The sequence below is a fragment of the Helobdella robusta genome (genome assembly GCF_000326865.2).
Source record: "Helobdella robusta unplaced genomic scaffold HELROscaffold_10, whole genome shotgun sequence".
NCBI lineage: Eukaryota > Metazoa > Annelida > Clitellata > Rhynchobdellida > Glossiphoniidae > Helobdella > Helobdella robusta.
The window spans coordinates 3,666,346-3,680,329 of record NW_008703571.1 but is presented as its reverse complement, the minus strand read 5'-3'; the positions used below and the strand labels follow the sequence as shown (position 1 = coordinate 3,680,329).

Here is a 13,984-nt window from a genome sequence, read left to right as displayed (position 1 = left end):
ATTTTTGCAGATAGAGGTTGGAAAAAAATAAGAACCGCATATAATTACAAATATTTAGGTGGTTCTTTAATAGACTATGCCTTAGCGAAGGAAAACCTATGTTTAGAAATTGAAATGTCGAGAATAAACATTACTGTCTTTCATATTTACATTGAAGATGAAAATGATTAGAAGCAAAGACAAATAATACTCTAAATAAACAAAATCAAAGATATGAAAATAACACTCTAAACAAAGAAAATTTTGTTAGACCAAATTTTATCAGGTCAGAGAAGAATATTAATATTACAGCAAATAAACCGTGTTTTATGTGTGAAGAATTGGGCTGGAAAAATCGATACCATTCAACAAATGAATGTAGAAATAAAACTCTTTACTCATCAAAAAGAGAAATAAATATTCATGATACTAACTACCAAACAGATGACGAAGCACATATGATGAAAATTGAAGTTGACAAGAAATCTTTAAACTAGAAAGCCCGGGAAAATTGAATGCACTGATAAGAGTAAACGTAATAATCGATAATAAATTAAAAGTTAAAGCGGTTTATGATAGTGGATCAAATATAAGTCTAATAAATAGGAAAATCATAGATATTTTAAAACTAGGCTTAATGAATAATAGAAGTACTTTCAAAACCATCAGTGGGTTCAATTTTAGTTCGGCCCCGGCAAATATAGTTGTTAAGATTGGATAATTTAAATACATACGTAGTCAAAAATAACAATTTTTCCTATGACCTATTACTGACAAGTCTATTGCGGACGAGTCTAGATGCAATAAAAAAGTTCAAACTGATTCAAGATGAAAATTTTAACATTCCACAAAGAATTAATAAAAACAAGACCATCAATATAGAAGAAAGAGATAAGATGAATAACAATCACAACATGGTTAAATCAGATGAACTGACTGACAACCAATTTAATCTACAAAAGGCAGAAAAAATAATTTAATTAAAATTTCAGAAGTCAATTTTAACGATTTGTGAAAATTTAGACCACATTGAAGATGAAAATAGAAGAAAAGATAGTTAAAATTTAATAAACAAGTACAAACATATGTTTGCAAAAGATAAATATGATGTAGGAAAAGTGAAGTCTAAAGAAGCAGAAATAAAATTAACCAGAAATGAATATGTAACAGCAAGACCATATAAATGTTCCATAGTTGATGAAGAAAAAATCAAGACCCAAGTCAAGAAGTTATTAGAAGCTGAGTTAATTGAAGAATCGGAATCCCCTTATGCCTCGCCAGTAACTCTTGCTTTTAAAAAAGATGATGGTCGTCGGACAAGACTTTGCATTGATTTCAGACGATTAAATAAATTAGTAGTTCCTGAATGCTATCCATTCCCTACTATTAATGATGTCATAGATAAAGTACCAAATTGCAAATATTTCACTGTACTTGATATAAATTCTGCATTTTGGTGTATATTATTAAAAAAGGAAGATAGAGAAAAAACTTCATTTATCACTAAGTATGGAAAATTCATGTTTAAGGTTTTACTCTTTGGTCTTAAAAATTCTCCTGCAAATTTTCAACGTATTCTATCTAATATCATAAGAAGAAATAATCTGGACAATTTTTGCATTAACTATATTGATGACATACTTATATTTTCACGCTCTTGGGAAAAACACATTATTCTTATTAAAAAAATTCTTCAAATTATCACAGAAAAAGGTTTTAAATTAAAATTAGGAAAATGTAAGTTCGCTGCTAAAACCATTAAATATCTTGGACATTTTATTCAAGAAAATAAAGTAGCACCAGCTCAAGAAAATTAAATCGCCATCAAGAATCTTAAGAGACCAACAGATAAAACAGGAGTTAGATGTGTGTTAGGATCTACTAACTTCTACCTTAAATACATCGAAAATAGTGCTCAAAATTTGAACCACTGCATAAGCTTTTAAAAAAAATGTTAAGTTTTATTGGTCCCAAGATTGTGAAGATTCTTTCAACATGATAAAAGAATATTTATGTTCTCAGCCATCTTAGCCATTTACGATAAAGCCAAAGATACGTATATTGAAACTGATCAATATTTTTGATCAGCTTTATTTTGTCGTGCCAACCTGTCACTAATCTCTGAATTTATTTTGTCCACAACACTTTTTATAATTCTTCGAAGTTCTTCCTCGGCATTCATATCAACGTCTCTACATGTTTCTTCAGGCATTCGTTTATTTCTTTTTGTCGTTTTTCAATTTCAACGTCGCATTGTTTGCACAGGTTTTTTTTCTGTTTCGACACATTCATTAACAATCAGTTCTTATCATTGTCATTAAATAACTGATTTTTGATGGCTTCAGTATACTTGACTGCGTCATAAAAATTCATTTTTTGAACACGGTTAATGGTTTTCAAAACTCGATACCAGAAAACTTTCAAAGTAAAAAAGTCAAAATAAAAAATTCTTTGATGTAAAGAATTTGTCTCAGATAATTCAATGGTCTTGGAGGTATCGTTTATTAATTGTTCAAGTACAATTAATATTGCATCCAATGATCTTCAATAAGTTTTATGGCTTCAGTTCTCAAACTCCATCTCGTTTCAGATTTAGATTTAAGAGAAATAGGGACACCATCTTTCAATTTTTGTCATCTTTGTGTTGACCGTGAAAAAAAAACATACAACTCTTCAATTATTCCAAAAAATGTTATCATTGCAATATTTTTTTGCTGCATATACATCCACTAAATTTTATGAATGGTTATTACAATTCACAAAAAGTGCTAAAAAATTCAATTTCCTTATACGTTCGCTGACACCACTTTTATAACCTGCCATCAATCAATCTATAAATCAGTCAGTCAGTCAATCAATCAATCAATCTATCGATCTATTAGCTTGTAAAGCGCTATTTTCGTGATGTTCAACAGCGCTCCTCAATAAATTTTGCAAACAGATGGGCCTTGAGATCCGCTCTGAAGTTCGTAAGTGATGGAGAAGTAGTCAGAGAAGTAGGTAGAGAGTTCCAAAGAAAAGGGCCAAAAAAAGCCAAAGCAGATTTAGCAAAAGAGTGTTTAACACCAGTTAAGAAAAAGCGAGAACAAGAGGACGATCGTAAACCGGGGCGTTTAGGTTCAATTAATATATCTGATAAGTACTTAGGAAATAATTTAGATTGAGACTTATACATAAATGTGCAAATTTTAAAAATTATTCTATATTTTTTAGGTAGCCAGTGCAAGAGAACAAGATATGGAGATATATGAGAAAAGAAAGGGGCACGAGCAACTAGATGAGCAGCAGAGTTAAAAGCTTTACTAAAAGGATAGAGTATAGGAGGCAGCCGAAGAAGCAACCACAACAACATCAGAAACAAACTAATGATGAAATACCAAATTATAAAAATAATGACAACATCAGCTCCTCAAAATATGATCATAAATCTTTTGGTGGAACCCTACCATCCAGATCGTCCATTGCCGAGAATTTTCATGAGAGCCTCAAAACTCATGCAAAGCCGACGACATTGAAACAAATTTCAATAAGATTTCCGTCAACACACGCGTCTTTAGCATCATCGACTGCCAATGAAAATGCTTGTTTGTTGGCGACACCAAAAAATGTACGAGGAGTTAATTTGATTTACTTGATTTAAATATTTAGTTAGGTTTTAATAAAAAGAAGTTCATTCAATATATCGGTTGTTGCGTTTAAATTAATATCGAAGACAGTTTGGTTTTATGCCTGGGAAATCTGCTATTTTGTTGTTATTAAAGTTGGTAGATGAATAGAGTTTGGCGATTGATGAGGGTAAAAAAGTTGAGGTTATATACACTGATTTTGAGAAAGCGTTTGATAAGGTTCCTCGTGATGAACTTATTACTAAATTAAAATCTTATAGAGTGATTTGATTGATCTAGATTTGATTGTGGATTGTATAAAGAATTACCTAAAAAAACAGATCTTCATGGTAAAAGTTAGTAGTTCAATATCAGATAACTTTGGTGTCTTTAGTGGGGTGCCGCAGGGTAGTGTATTAGGCCCTACTCTGTTAATTATTTATTTATTTTATATATTTGCAGATAGAACGGATGTAAGTGTGTACTTATACGCTGATGATGCCAGGTTCTTTAAAAATTTAGATTCTTAGATTCTCAAAAAGAAATGAATGATTTGGGAGTGACTTTTGATTGCGATCTAACATTCCATATGCATATTTATAGTAGTATAATTAAATGCAATAGTTATTTAGGTCTGATTTCTCGAAACTTTAATCCTGGTCATTTAACTTCATATTCTTTTCTGTTATTATACAAATCTATTGTCAAATCTAGAATCGAGTATGTATCCAGCGTGTGGGCTCCATGGACCAAGAAGTTGATTGAAGATGTCGAAAGAGTACAGAAGCGGCCAACAAAATTGTTGAAAGATTGCCGAGGTCTCAATTATGGGAATCGTTTTATATCTTCCGACTCTGAAGTATCGCCGATTGCGGGCAGATCTGATAACGGTCTTTAAGCTAACTCGCGATGCAAAGATGCCGTCTTGCTATCCCAACTTGGTCATAGCAAGGGATGGTAGAACAAGAGTTCATCAATACAAGCTCTCAACTCAAAAATTTAACAAGAACCTTCGGAAGCACTGTTTTTATAAAAGAGCGATTGTTATTTGGAATGGTTTGAATGTTGAAGTGGTGAATGCTTGTGATGTTATCCATTTTCAAATAAAAGTTAGACACTTGTTTAAAAGATATTCCATGTAAATTCTTTTATAAAGCTGACTGATATAAATCTATTTTGTAAAATCGAAAAAACGAACTACAAACATATTAACGCCAAACATTCGGTAGAATTTATAGAATATTGTAAAAATTAGGGTCTATTACCAACACACACATATATATATATATATATATATTTCAAATATATATAAATATGTCATTTAAATGATCAAAGGTTTGGGTATATATACACATTAATATTAAGTAATTTACCTTAATTTTGCATTATATAGTTTATTTTCGGAGGTGTTTGTACGTTACTATAGGCTTGGTATATACTCATTTTACTTACTATTATATATTGCATGGTTGGCTAATTATATTGCTTTTATATATTTCTTTTTTCTCCTGTTGGGAGCATAGGAATGTTCAGTTCGCACCCTTTAATAATAAACTATTATTATTATTATTAAAACTTGCGTATTTAATAACAACATGTAGAGTTATATATGCACGTGTCACACGTTAACACATTTTGAACATCTACTTTCTTAAAATTGGTGTTCGAATAGTACTCGAGTATAAGTACTACCAGGTACAAGTACCACATCACTTCTAAAAACAGTAATTGCACAAAGCAGTTTCAAAGTTTCGTTCGATCGATAGTAGGGTTCGAGTTCGGTTACTTTTCCATCTCTGGTTTATCAGATGTAGAGTATAAATAGAACGAGTAATCATCTATGTTATTAGATCTATTATTCTTATTAATAATAATTACATTACAATTAAAATAGGATTTATTATGCTTGAAATTATTTTTAATTATTTCTTTATTTTCTAATTAATTATATTAGAACTAGATTTATTATGCCTATTATTATTATTACCGGACTAGTCCCGCCGAAGACAAAGTAGATAAGTCTAGATATGCTCAAAATATTATTTCTAGAATAAGACACATATTTTTATTGTAAACAATTATTTATTAGGTATAGACAAAGTTATGGCAAACGTTGAGTTTCGTGCCCAACGGCAACGCAGATAACTATGCATGACGCTATAGATGTAAAAATGTTAATTTATAGTTTATTATTATTATTATTATTATTATTATTATTATTATTATTAACAAGGTTTAAAGTGGTTCAAAAGATTAGAGTCTGTGTAAGAACCACTACTTATTAGATCTCATAATATGCTATCTGACCGAGTTTGACTTTGAAGCTCTTGAGTGAATTCACAGAGACTGCATCATCGCTTAGCTCGTTCCAGGCGTTGACCACTCTACTGCTGAAAAATCTGCTCTTTATTTTTCCATCCGAGTTTTTGAACGTAGTTTATCAACTCGGATCGTAGTTTATCACTGTTTACTAGCCTGAAAAATCTCGAGTATGGTGTTGTTTCTTTGTTCGTGATCAATTTGTGTGTTTGGATTAGATCTCCTCAGCATCTTCTTTTTTCTAATGATGTTAAGTCGCATTTTTTAATATCTCATCGTATTCCATTTTTCCGATTCCTCTAATCATTCTTGTGGCTTTACGTTGTGCTTTTTCTAAAACTTCCTTATCTCTTTGCATATATGGGCTCTATGATTGAACACAGTAACTCCAGATGAGGTCTGACTAGAGTTTTGTACAGTTTCAGTATGATATGCTTCTCTCTGCTGACCATTTTTCTTTTTATAAATCCTAAGATCGTATTAGCTTTGGCCGCTGCCACTGTGCATTGTCTTGACGGTTTTGTGCTTTGATGAACAATGATTCCAAGATCCTTTTCTTCCTCAGTTGATCGTAGTACTTTTTCACCAATTTTATATTCATACTTAGCGTTCTTCCTTCCCAACGTTGAAAAGCATTTGCCAGTCCTTGAACCATTGGTACAGTCTTGCTAGGTCTTTTTGTAATATTCCCGCATCTTCATCGTTGTTGACTTTCCCACATAATTTGGTATCATCTGCAAACTTTGAAATCTTAGAGACTATTTCTTTGTCGATGTCGTTAATGTATATCACAAATAATAGCGGTCCCAATACCGATCCCTGAGGCACGCCACTTGTTACGTCTATCCACTTCGAGTTTATTCCTTTTATCCGCACCTGTTGTCTCCTATCTTTCAGCCAATTTTTCATCCATTGTAGCAGATTTCCTTCTACCCCATAAACCTGTAACTTTTTGGATAATCTTTTATGTGGCACCTTATGAAATGCTTCTGCAAAATCTCAATATATTACGTCTACAGAGTTATCTTGGTCTAAGTTAACATAAACATCTTCAAAAAAATCCAATAGGTTAGATAGACAGGATCGTCCCTTCATAAAACCATGTTGGCTGTCATTTATTATGCAATTAGAATTTAAGTGGTCGACTATATTCCTCTTGACAATTTTTTTCAATACTTTACATATAATGCAAGTTGAACTAACTGGTCTGTAGTTACTAGACTGGCCGTAGATTACCGATATGTAAATAAATATTCGGCAAGTGACGGATATCTTACCCTTGATTTACGTGAAGTGTTACAGAAGGTTAAAAAAGCCAGATATTTCAGTAGTTTTGATGCAAAGAGCGGATACTGGCAGATCCCCATGGAAGAAAAGTCTCGATGGTTGACTGCCTTTGTGTGTGATGAGGGTTTATATGAATTCAAACGCATGCCCTTTGGTTTGAAGTCCGCGAGTATCACGTTTGTTCGAGCCATGAAGGAAATGACCAAAAAAATCCAGCTCTTCACCGAGGCATATATCGATGATATCGCTGTGTTTTCTCAAACCTGGGAGGATCATATGGTACACCTTCAGAAGTTTTTTGATGTGGTAAAGCAGGCTAGTATAACCTTCGACATACAAAAGTGCGATTTGCAAAGGCCAAAATACCCTATCTGGGACATGTTGTTGGATCGGGTGAAATCGAGACGACCGCACATCAGAGTGCGTTAGAGGCGGTGACACGGCAATTAAAAAACGCCACTAGTCTGTATACCATAGACTATACTCGATCCTTTAACTTAATTACAGATGCCAGTGATCACACGGCGGGTAATTACAGATGCCAGCGATTACACGGCGGGATGTTGCTTAGTGCAACCTGATGACGATGGTAATGAACGTCCAATCGCATTCGCAAGCCAGAAGTTGCCAGATACCCAGCGTCGTTGAGCCACAAGTAATTTATGTTAACGCTTTCCAACAACAACCTCGTCGTCAGTTAGTAATTTATATTAACGCATTCCAAGAACAACCTCGTCTTCACAACCCGTTCGACGTGTTCACGTCTGGTCTCAGTCGACAGTAGTAGACTCGACAACAATTCAACCTAGTTGAGACCGTCGTCACTGCCGAACGCCTCACAAAATCGTCTCAGCCGGCGACAACCTCTAGTAGTCAAGTCTACAAGAAGCACACATTCGTATTCAGCCATTATAAAAAATTTGAAATTTTCAAGTGGGACTGAATTGAACCCTTACATTTTGGACAATGGCGTGACGATAGCGTCCCTCCAATCCCTTGGTATATCTCCTGATCTCAAAGAATTATTAAATATTTCGCACAGTGTGGCTCCTACTTCACGTCTTATTTCCTTTAAAAATTTTGGGTGCAGCTCATCTATTCCTGGAGTTTTATTCTCTTCGAGACTGCCTAGTATTTCGACAACCATCTCTTCTGTTATGTAAACACTTGTAAGCACCCTTTCTTGGCTTCCCCCAAACAATTTTTTGGCTCCGTTATGTCATTTGTATTTTCTTTTGTCAGCACCGATCCAAAGTAGTTATTGAGCATCTCAGCAATTTCTTCTTCTTCCGTTACAATCTTGTCTTGGTCAGTCTTTAGTTTACATTAACAAAAATAACCTAACCCTAAAAGTTAAACTTTTAACCTTTAAATTAACTTTTTTACAGCTATAGCGACATGCATAAAAGCACGAAACTTAACGTTTGCCAAAATAATATTTTAGTGAAAAACAAGAGAATCAACTCTCTCGTTCAGAGCGAAAAAAACCGTCGATAAGTAAGAAATCATCCAGAAACGTGAAGTTGTCATCAAGCTGAACGGAAGCTCTATTTTCAAAAAGCAGTTCCGTGTCCGTTGTTCATCAGAACATAAAAAGTTATAATCGGCTTGGAAAATTTATATTTAATGCATAATCACTATAATAGAAAGAGGCAAACGTACACAATTGCATATTGGTAGATTGATATAACGATTGTCCTTTTCACTGATGTACTGACACAATAAACGAACTAGTACGAGATATCATTGATGAGCCAAGGAATCTAAGGGTCGCACATGCAAAAACTTTTTAGAAAATTTTTAAAACAAAATGTAAATATACAATAATTGTATTGAGGAAACGATTGATAACCGACTTAAAATTGTTTTTATTTCATCATAAGGCAGTGCTTTTAAAATTGTAATACAAAATTTGAAAAATTATCTAGGAATCGGGAGTCATAAATTTTTTGATCGAAGAGTCGAAGTTGGATCACGTCAAAAGACGCTGAAGCTATTCTGGAATCAAAACAATTGTTAGGCAATATCGAATTTCAGCAGTTTTGTTATTCTGAAAAGAGCATCTTAAAATACTCAAATAATTTTAATTTATCAATAAAATAGATTCATCGTTCTCGCCACGAGATTTTTATTACACGTATTTGAAATATTCATAGTTGACAAATGACAGTTGTGCATTCAACTTATTACGTCTAATTCATTGTTTATAAATTACAAAAGGTCTTGCATTTCTTTCATGAAAGTTTCATAAGCATCATCTTTTGTAGGTTGCGAACTAGCCACAGTAAAGCTTGGTAATTTAGATGAAGCGTTTTCATCAGATTTACCTGGAAACAAAATGAAATTAATAAGTTAACAAAAGTATCATCAAGGCTAAAATATAGTTAATGTACAAATTAACTAAATTATTGAAACTAAAGAAAAAAATTGGAGTGATAACTAGCATATAAAAAAAAGTTGATAACGCATACAAGTAAAACATATTTTTATAAAACGACTTTGAAATTGGATATTGGATACAGTCATTTGGCTCAGATTGCGAAGGTGATTGAAAAATAATAAAGTTAAAATCTGGTTCACATTCTTTATATGCCTTCGCTTTCCTCAATTTAGAAGTATTAAGTTTTCCCACCTAGAAGGTGTCAGAATCGAAGGTCGATTCGCAAATGCTTATAATTCAAACGCCATTGTCGTTAGTCTCTCTACGATAGCAGTGTTGTCGTGCGGCTATCATCGCAGATTCTTGCGTTGAAGTCGCCGGCAACTATGGTGCTCGTATGTTGCCAATAGATCATTTAAGTCGCTTTAAAACTCAAAACTCGGGTGTCTCAGTTGGTGCATACACTAAGATAATGCATGTTTTTAGGTTGGTGTTCATGTGTGCAGCGATAATGCGCTCTGACATGAGGGTCACTGAGTTGACTACCTGAGCCACCATGTTGCTGTATAAAAGGGCAACTCTATGGCAAAGGAATGATGAATTGGATTGTGCCCGGGTCCAGGGGCTGTCTTGCGTACTGGCTATGGCCAACCGATTCAAATGTAACGAGTCGGTGCTCTTGAAGGGCTACAATTTTGGTGTTATGTTTCTCGCACTCTGCCATTATGCGGTCGACCTTGTTTGTGATGGGTTAGCCGGTTTCGATGCAGATTGTATTGTTAAGAGTTCTTACGTAGTATGCGGCTACGTTAAACTTTTTGTTTTGGTATTTTGTTTCAATCTTAGAGTTACTTTTGGTGACCAGCAGAGGCGGACCTTGTTAACCCGGGCGACATCAGAGCCGATATGGTTTATGATTCGTTGTGGTTTCATATTGTTTGCATTATGTATTTTGACAATTTCTCGATGAAATTTTGATAATTTCTCGATGAGTTCGCTTTTCAAGGACTCCTTGTAATCCCCTAGCCCTCCCCTCAAGAAGCCTTTCTAGAGTTGAACTCTATACTTGCCTTACTGAGGTTTGAGAAGTGCTTCTGCACTCCAGTATCCCTCAAAAAAATTTACATTTGTTAAACCAAATTTTACTTTTATTACGACCTAAATTTATTTTATATTGAATCAAAATTTACTTTTATTAAAACCAGAGCTTATTTTTAATAAACTAAAATCTAATTTTATTAAACCAAATTTACAATTATCAAACTCGAATCTACCTCCCTCCTTTTTTCCTAAAACCAGAATTTGCTTCATTAAATCAGAACTTACCTATGCAAAACAGAACCTACCAGAATTTAATATAGTAAAACTGAAATTTATTTTATTAAAAACAAATTTACTTTTATTAAAATCAAAACTTACTCTATTAAAACTGGAATTTACTTTTATTAAAGCCAGAATTTATTCCAATTATATTTGAATTTACTTTATTAAAAACAGAATTTACTTTTAACAGACCAAAATAATGTACATCTATTTATTAAAACCACAATTTACTTTTATTAAACCAAAATGTACTGTTATTTTATAATTTTATATAGATATATATAATTATATATATATATATATATATATATCTCTATATATATATATATATATATATATATATATATATATATATATATATATATATATATATATATATATATATATATATATATATATATATATATATATATATATATATATATATATATATATATATATATATATATATATATATATATATTGAAAGGAGACCAGATTTTATACTACTGAATTCTACCGAATTGTTGACATTAATCAATTTAAAGTTTGTCATTTCAATTTTCCCTACTAGAATTTTCTGGAAATTGTTCAATTTGTTGATAATAAAATTAAAACTTTAAATTGATTAATAAAAGTGTTTATATTGGACAAAGTTGAAGATTGTAAAACCAATTAAATGAGCGTTAAGTATTCACTTTGAACAAATAAGGAATCAACAAAGTAAAGTAAGGACACAGTATATATATTTGAGCATCTGGCCACATACACAACATACCAATTCGAGCACCAAGATGGTATAAGGATACCGAAAAAAGCTTTTTTGTTCTATCATGCATGAAATAAACAAAAATTATGGTTTTGAACTCAAGAAACTAGATAATGATTTACGATTAACCGTTAGAAAAATCGAAAAGTTAAACAGGAAGTTAACTAACGCTGAACATGCTGTGATTTTCATCAATAATTGCATTTCTAACAGTCTTAATCCAATATATATATTTATATACATATATATACATAGTAATTTTTTATTTTTTTTTATTTCCTCTGTCGGTTGTCTCCAGCCTTAAGAGGCCAAAATGACTTGTCGTCATCCGTTTCTGTCTTTCGCAATCTCTTCTAGTGTTACTTTTGTCCTTCCAGTAGTTCTCTCGTGTAATGGTAGCTCAGCTCTTTCCAAATCTAGATTAAAACACCGTTCTGCTTCGTTTTAGGTCTGCCTTTTAATCTTTTCCCCTCTGGTTGATATCTTCAGATTTTCTTAGATGTTCTGAAATCCTTCATCCTCATCATAATAAAAAATGAAATAGAATAAAAAAATTATGTGCCCTGCCCACTTCAATCTCCTCTTCTTAATAACTAACATTCATTTGTCCTGATTTCCTCATTTATGACATGATCCTTGTAGCAATTCACATAATTTTTCTGATTCACATGTTCTCGTAGGCACCCAAATTTTGTCCATAGCTCTCGTTAATACCCGCGACTCAGTCCCATATATCAAAACCGGGATAACCAAAGCATTGTAGGTTCTTAGTTTGACTTTTAGCCCAACGTCATGTCTTTTGAAACTTTGATGTATAGTTTTTGAAATACTCCTCCTGCTAGCGCTTTTTTTCTCTTCAATTCCTCCTCTATTCAACCTACCTTGTTAATATGACTTCTTATATAGATACATTCTGATACTGTTTCTATTTTTTCTCCATTCACTTTCACCTGTGGCCATGGTCCGTATGTCTTTGTGATTGGCATTACTTTTGTTTTCTTGATGTTTATATTCAGACCTATCCTGTTATAAAACGTCGGTTAACTCCATTATCCCCAGAAGACATTCGCGTATTCTGCATCCTGCATATCTATCGGGGCCACACTTTTTTGAAGATCCTCAAGCTTTTCCAGTCTTTTCAGTAAGTAGTCCAGAATAATAATGAATAAGATCGGTGATAGAATGCAAGATCGGTGATAAAATTTTTCAGAATAATGTTGAATAAGATCGGTGATAAAATGCAACCTTGTCTAAAACCAGTTTCTTTATGAAACCATTCAAATTCTCCCCTTTCATTCTTATTTGCCAAAACCGTACCATATAGATTTTAGATCAATCGCACCACCTTTGAATATAGCCCATATTTCTTGAAGATTTCTCATGCTCCTTCTCTCCAGATAGAATAATACGCTTAGGCAAAATCTATGAAGCATGTGTAAACTTCTTCATTGAACTCTATCTTTTTCTCTATCATTTGTCTTAGCACAAAAATCTGATCAGAATATTCTCTACCTTTCAGAAATCCGCTTTGGTTTTCTCTGAGAAGACCTTCTATGGTGTCACCAATACGATTTAAAATTATTCTCGTGAACACCTTACCCGGTAAACTGAGCAGGCTTATTCCTCTTGAGTTGTTGCATATTTTTCTATTCCCTTTCTTGTGGATAGGAATTATTGTTGCTTTCTTCCAGTCCTTTAGAATAATCTTTTCTCTCCATACCGCGTCTATTAACCTGTGAAGCCATTTAATTGTGTCTGTTTTTGTGTTTTGTAGCAATTCTGCGGCTATCTTGCAAATTTCTGGTGCTTTGTTCCTCTTCATCTGATTAATTGGCGTTTTACCTCCCTTAAGTCGATTTTATCTGCCATCTCCTTCTCTATCTCAGTCATAGGTAAACTAGTTGATTCTATTTCCGTGTGTTTTTAATTTGTTCATAGATTCAGGTCTGTTAAGCAACTCACTGAAATGTACTTTTCAACGTTTATCACCTTCTCCTTTGCCTCTTAAATAGAGCGATAAGTGCTTCCACTGAACCTGAAGTTTGAACTCATTGACTTGGATAAGTCAGGGAGTGGTAGTCGGATAACAAACTCTTTGACTCCCACTACTTGATTTGAAATTTTTTGACACCTCTTTCTTACCACCATTGTCTATAAGAGGTTCAATCATGATCATTTTACTACTTTGACTTCTTTATGTTGTCGATATCATCTTTCACTAAGTAGTGGTATTCAAGTAAAGTTGTAAAGAAAATATTGAAAAATTTTTCTGGGAGACGGCATTAATAGTAGACAATTTTATGTATAAATATCCGGATCAAAGTTCAAAATAGGGAGTCGAAA

At 33.0% G+C, this 13,984-nt stretch overlaps 1 protein-coding gene across 1 annotated transcript; it reads left to right on the top strand.

The window, feature by feature from the left end:
* Nucleotides 1–1,064: 1,064 nt before the first annotated feature.
* Nucleotides 1,065–3,494, top strand: HELRODRAFT_166849 (hypothetical protein; the record flags this gene model as incomplete). Its single annotated transcript, XM_009012042.1, has 3 exons — nucleotides 1,065–1,207; nucleotides 2,921–3,096; nucleotides 3,385–3,494. The coding sequence occupies 3 exons, from the start codon at nucleotides 1,065–1,067 to the stop codon at nucleotides 3,492–3,494; spliced, it is 429 nt and encodes a 142-aa protein (XP_009010290.1).
* Nucleotides 3,495–13,984: the final 10,490 nt, after the last annotated feature.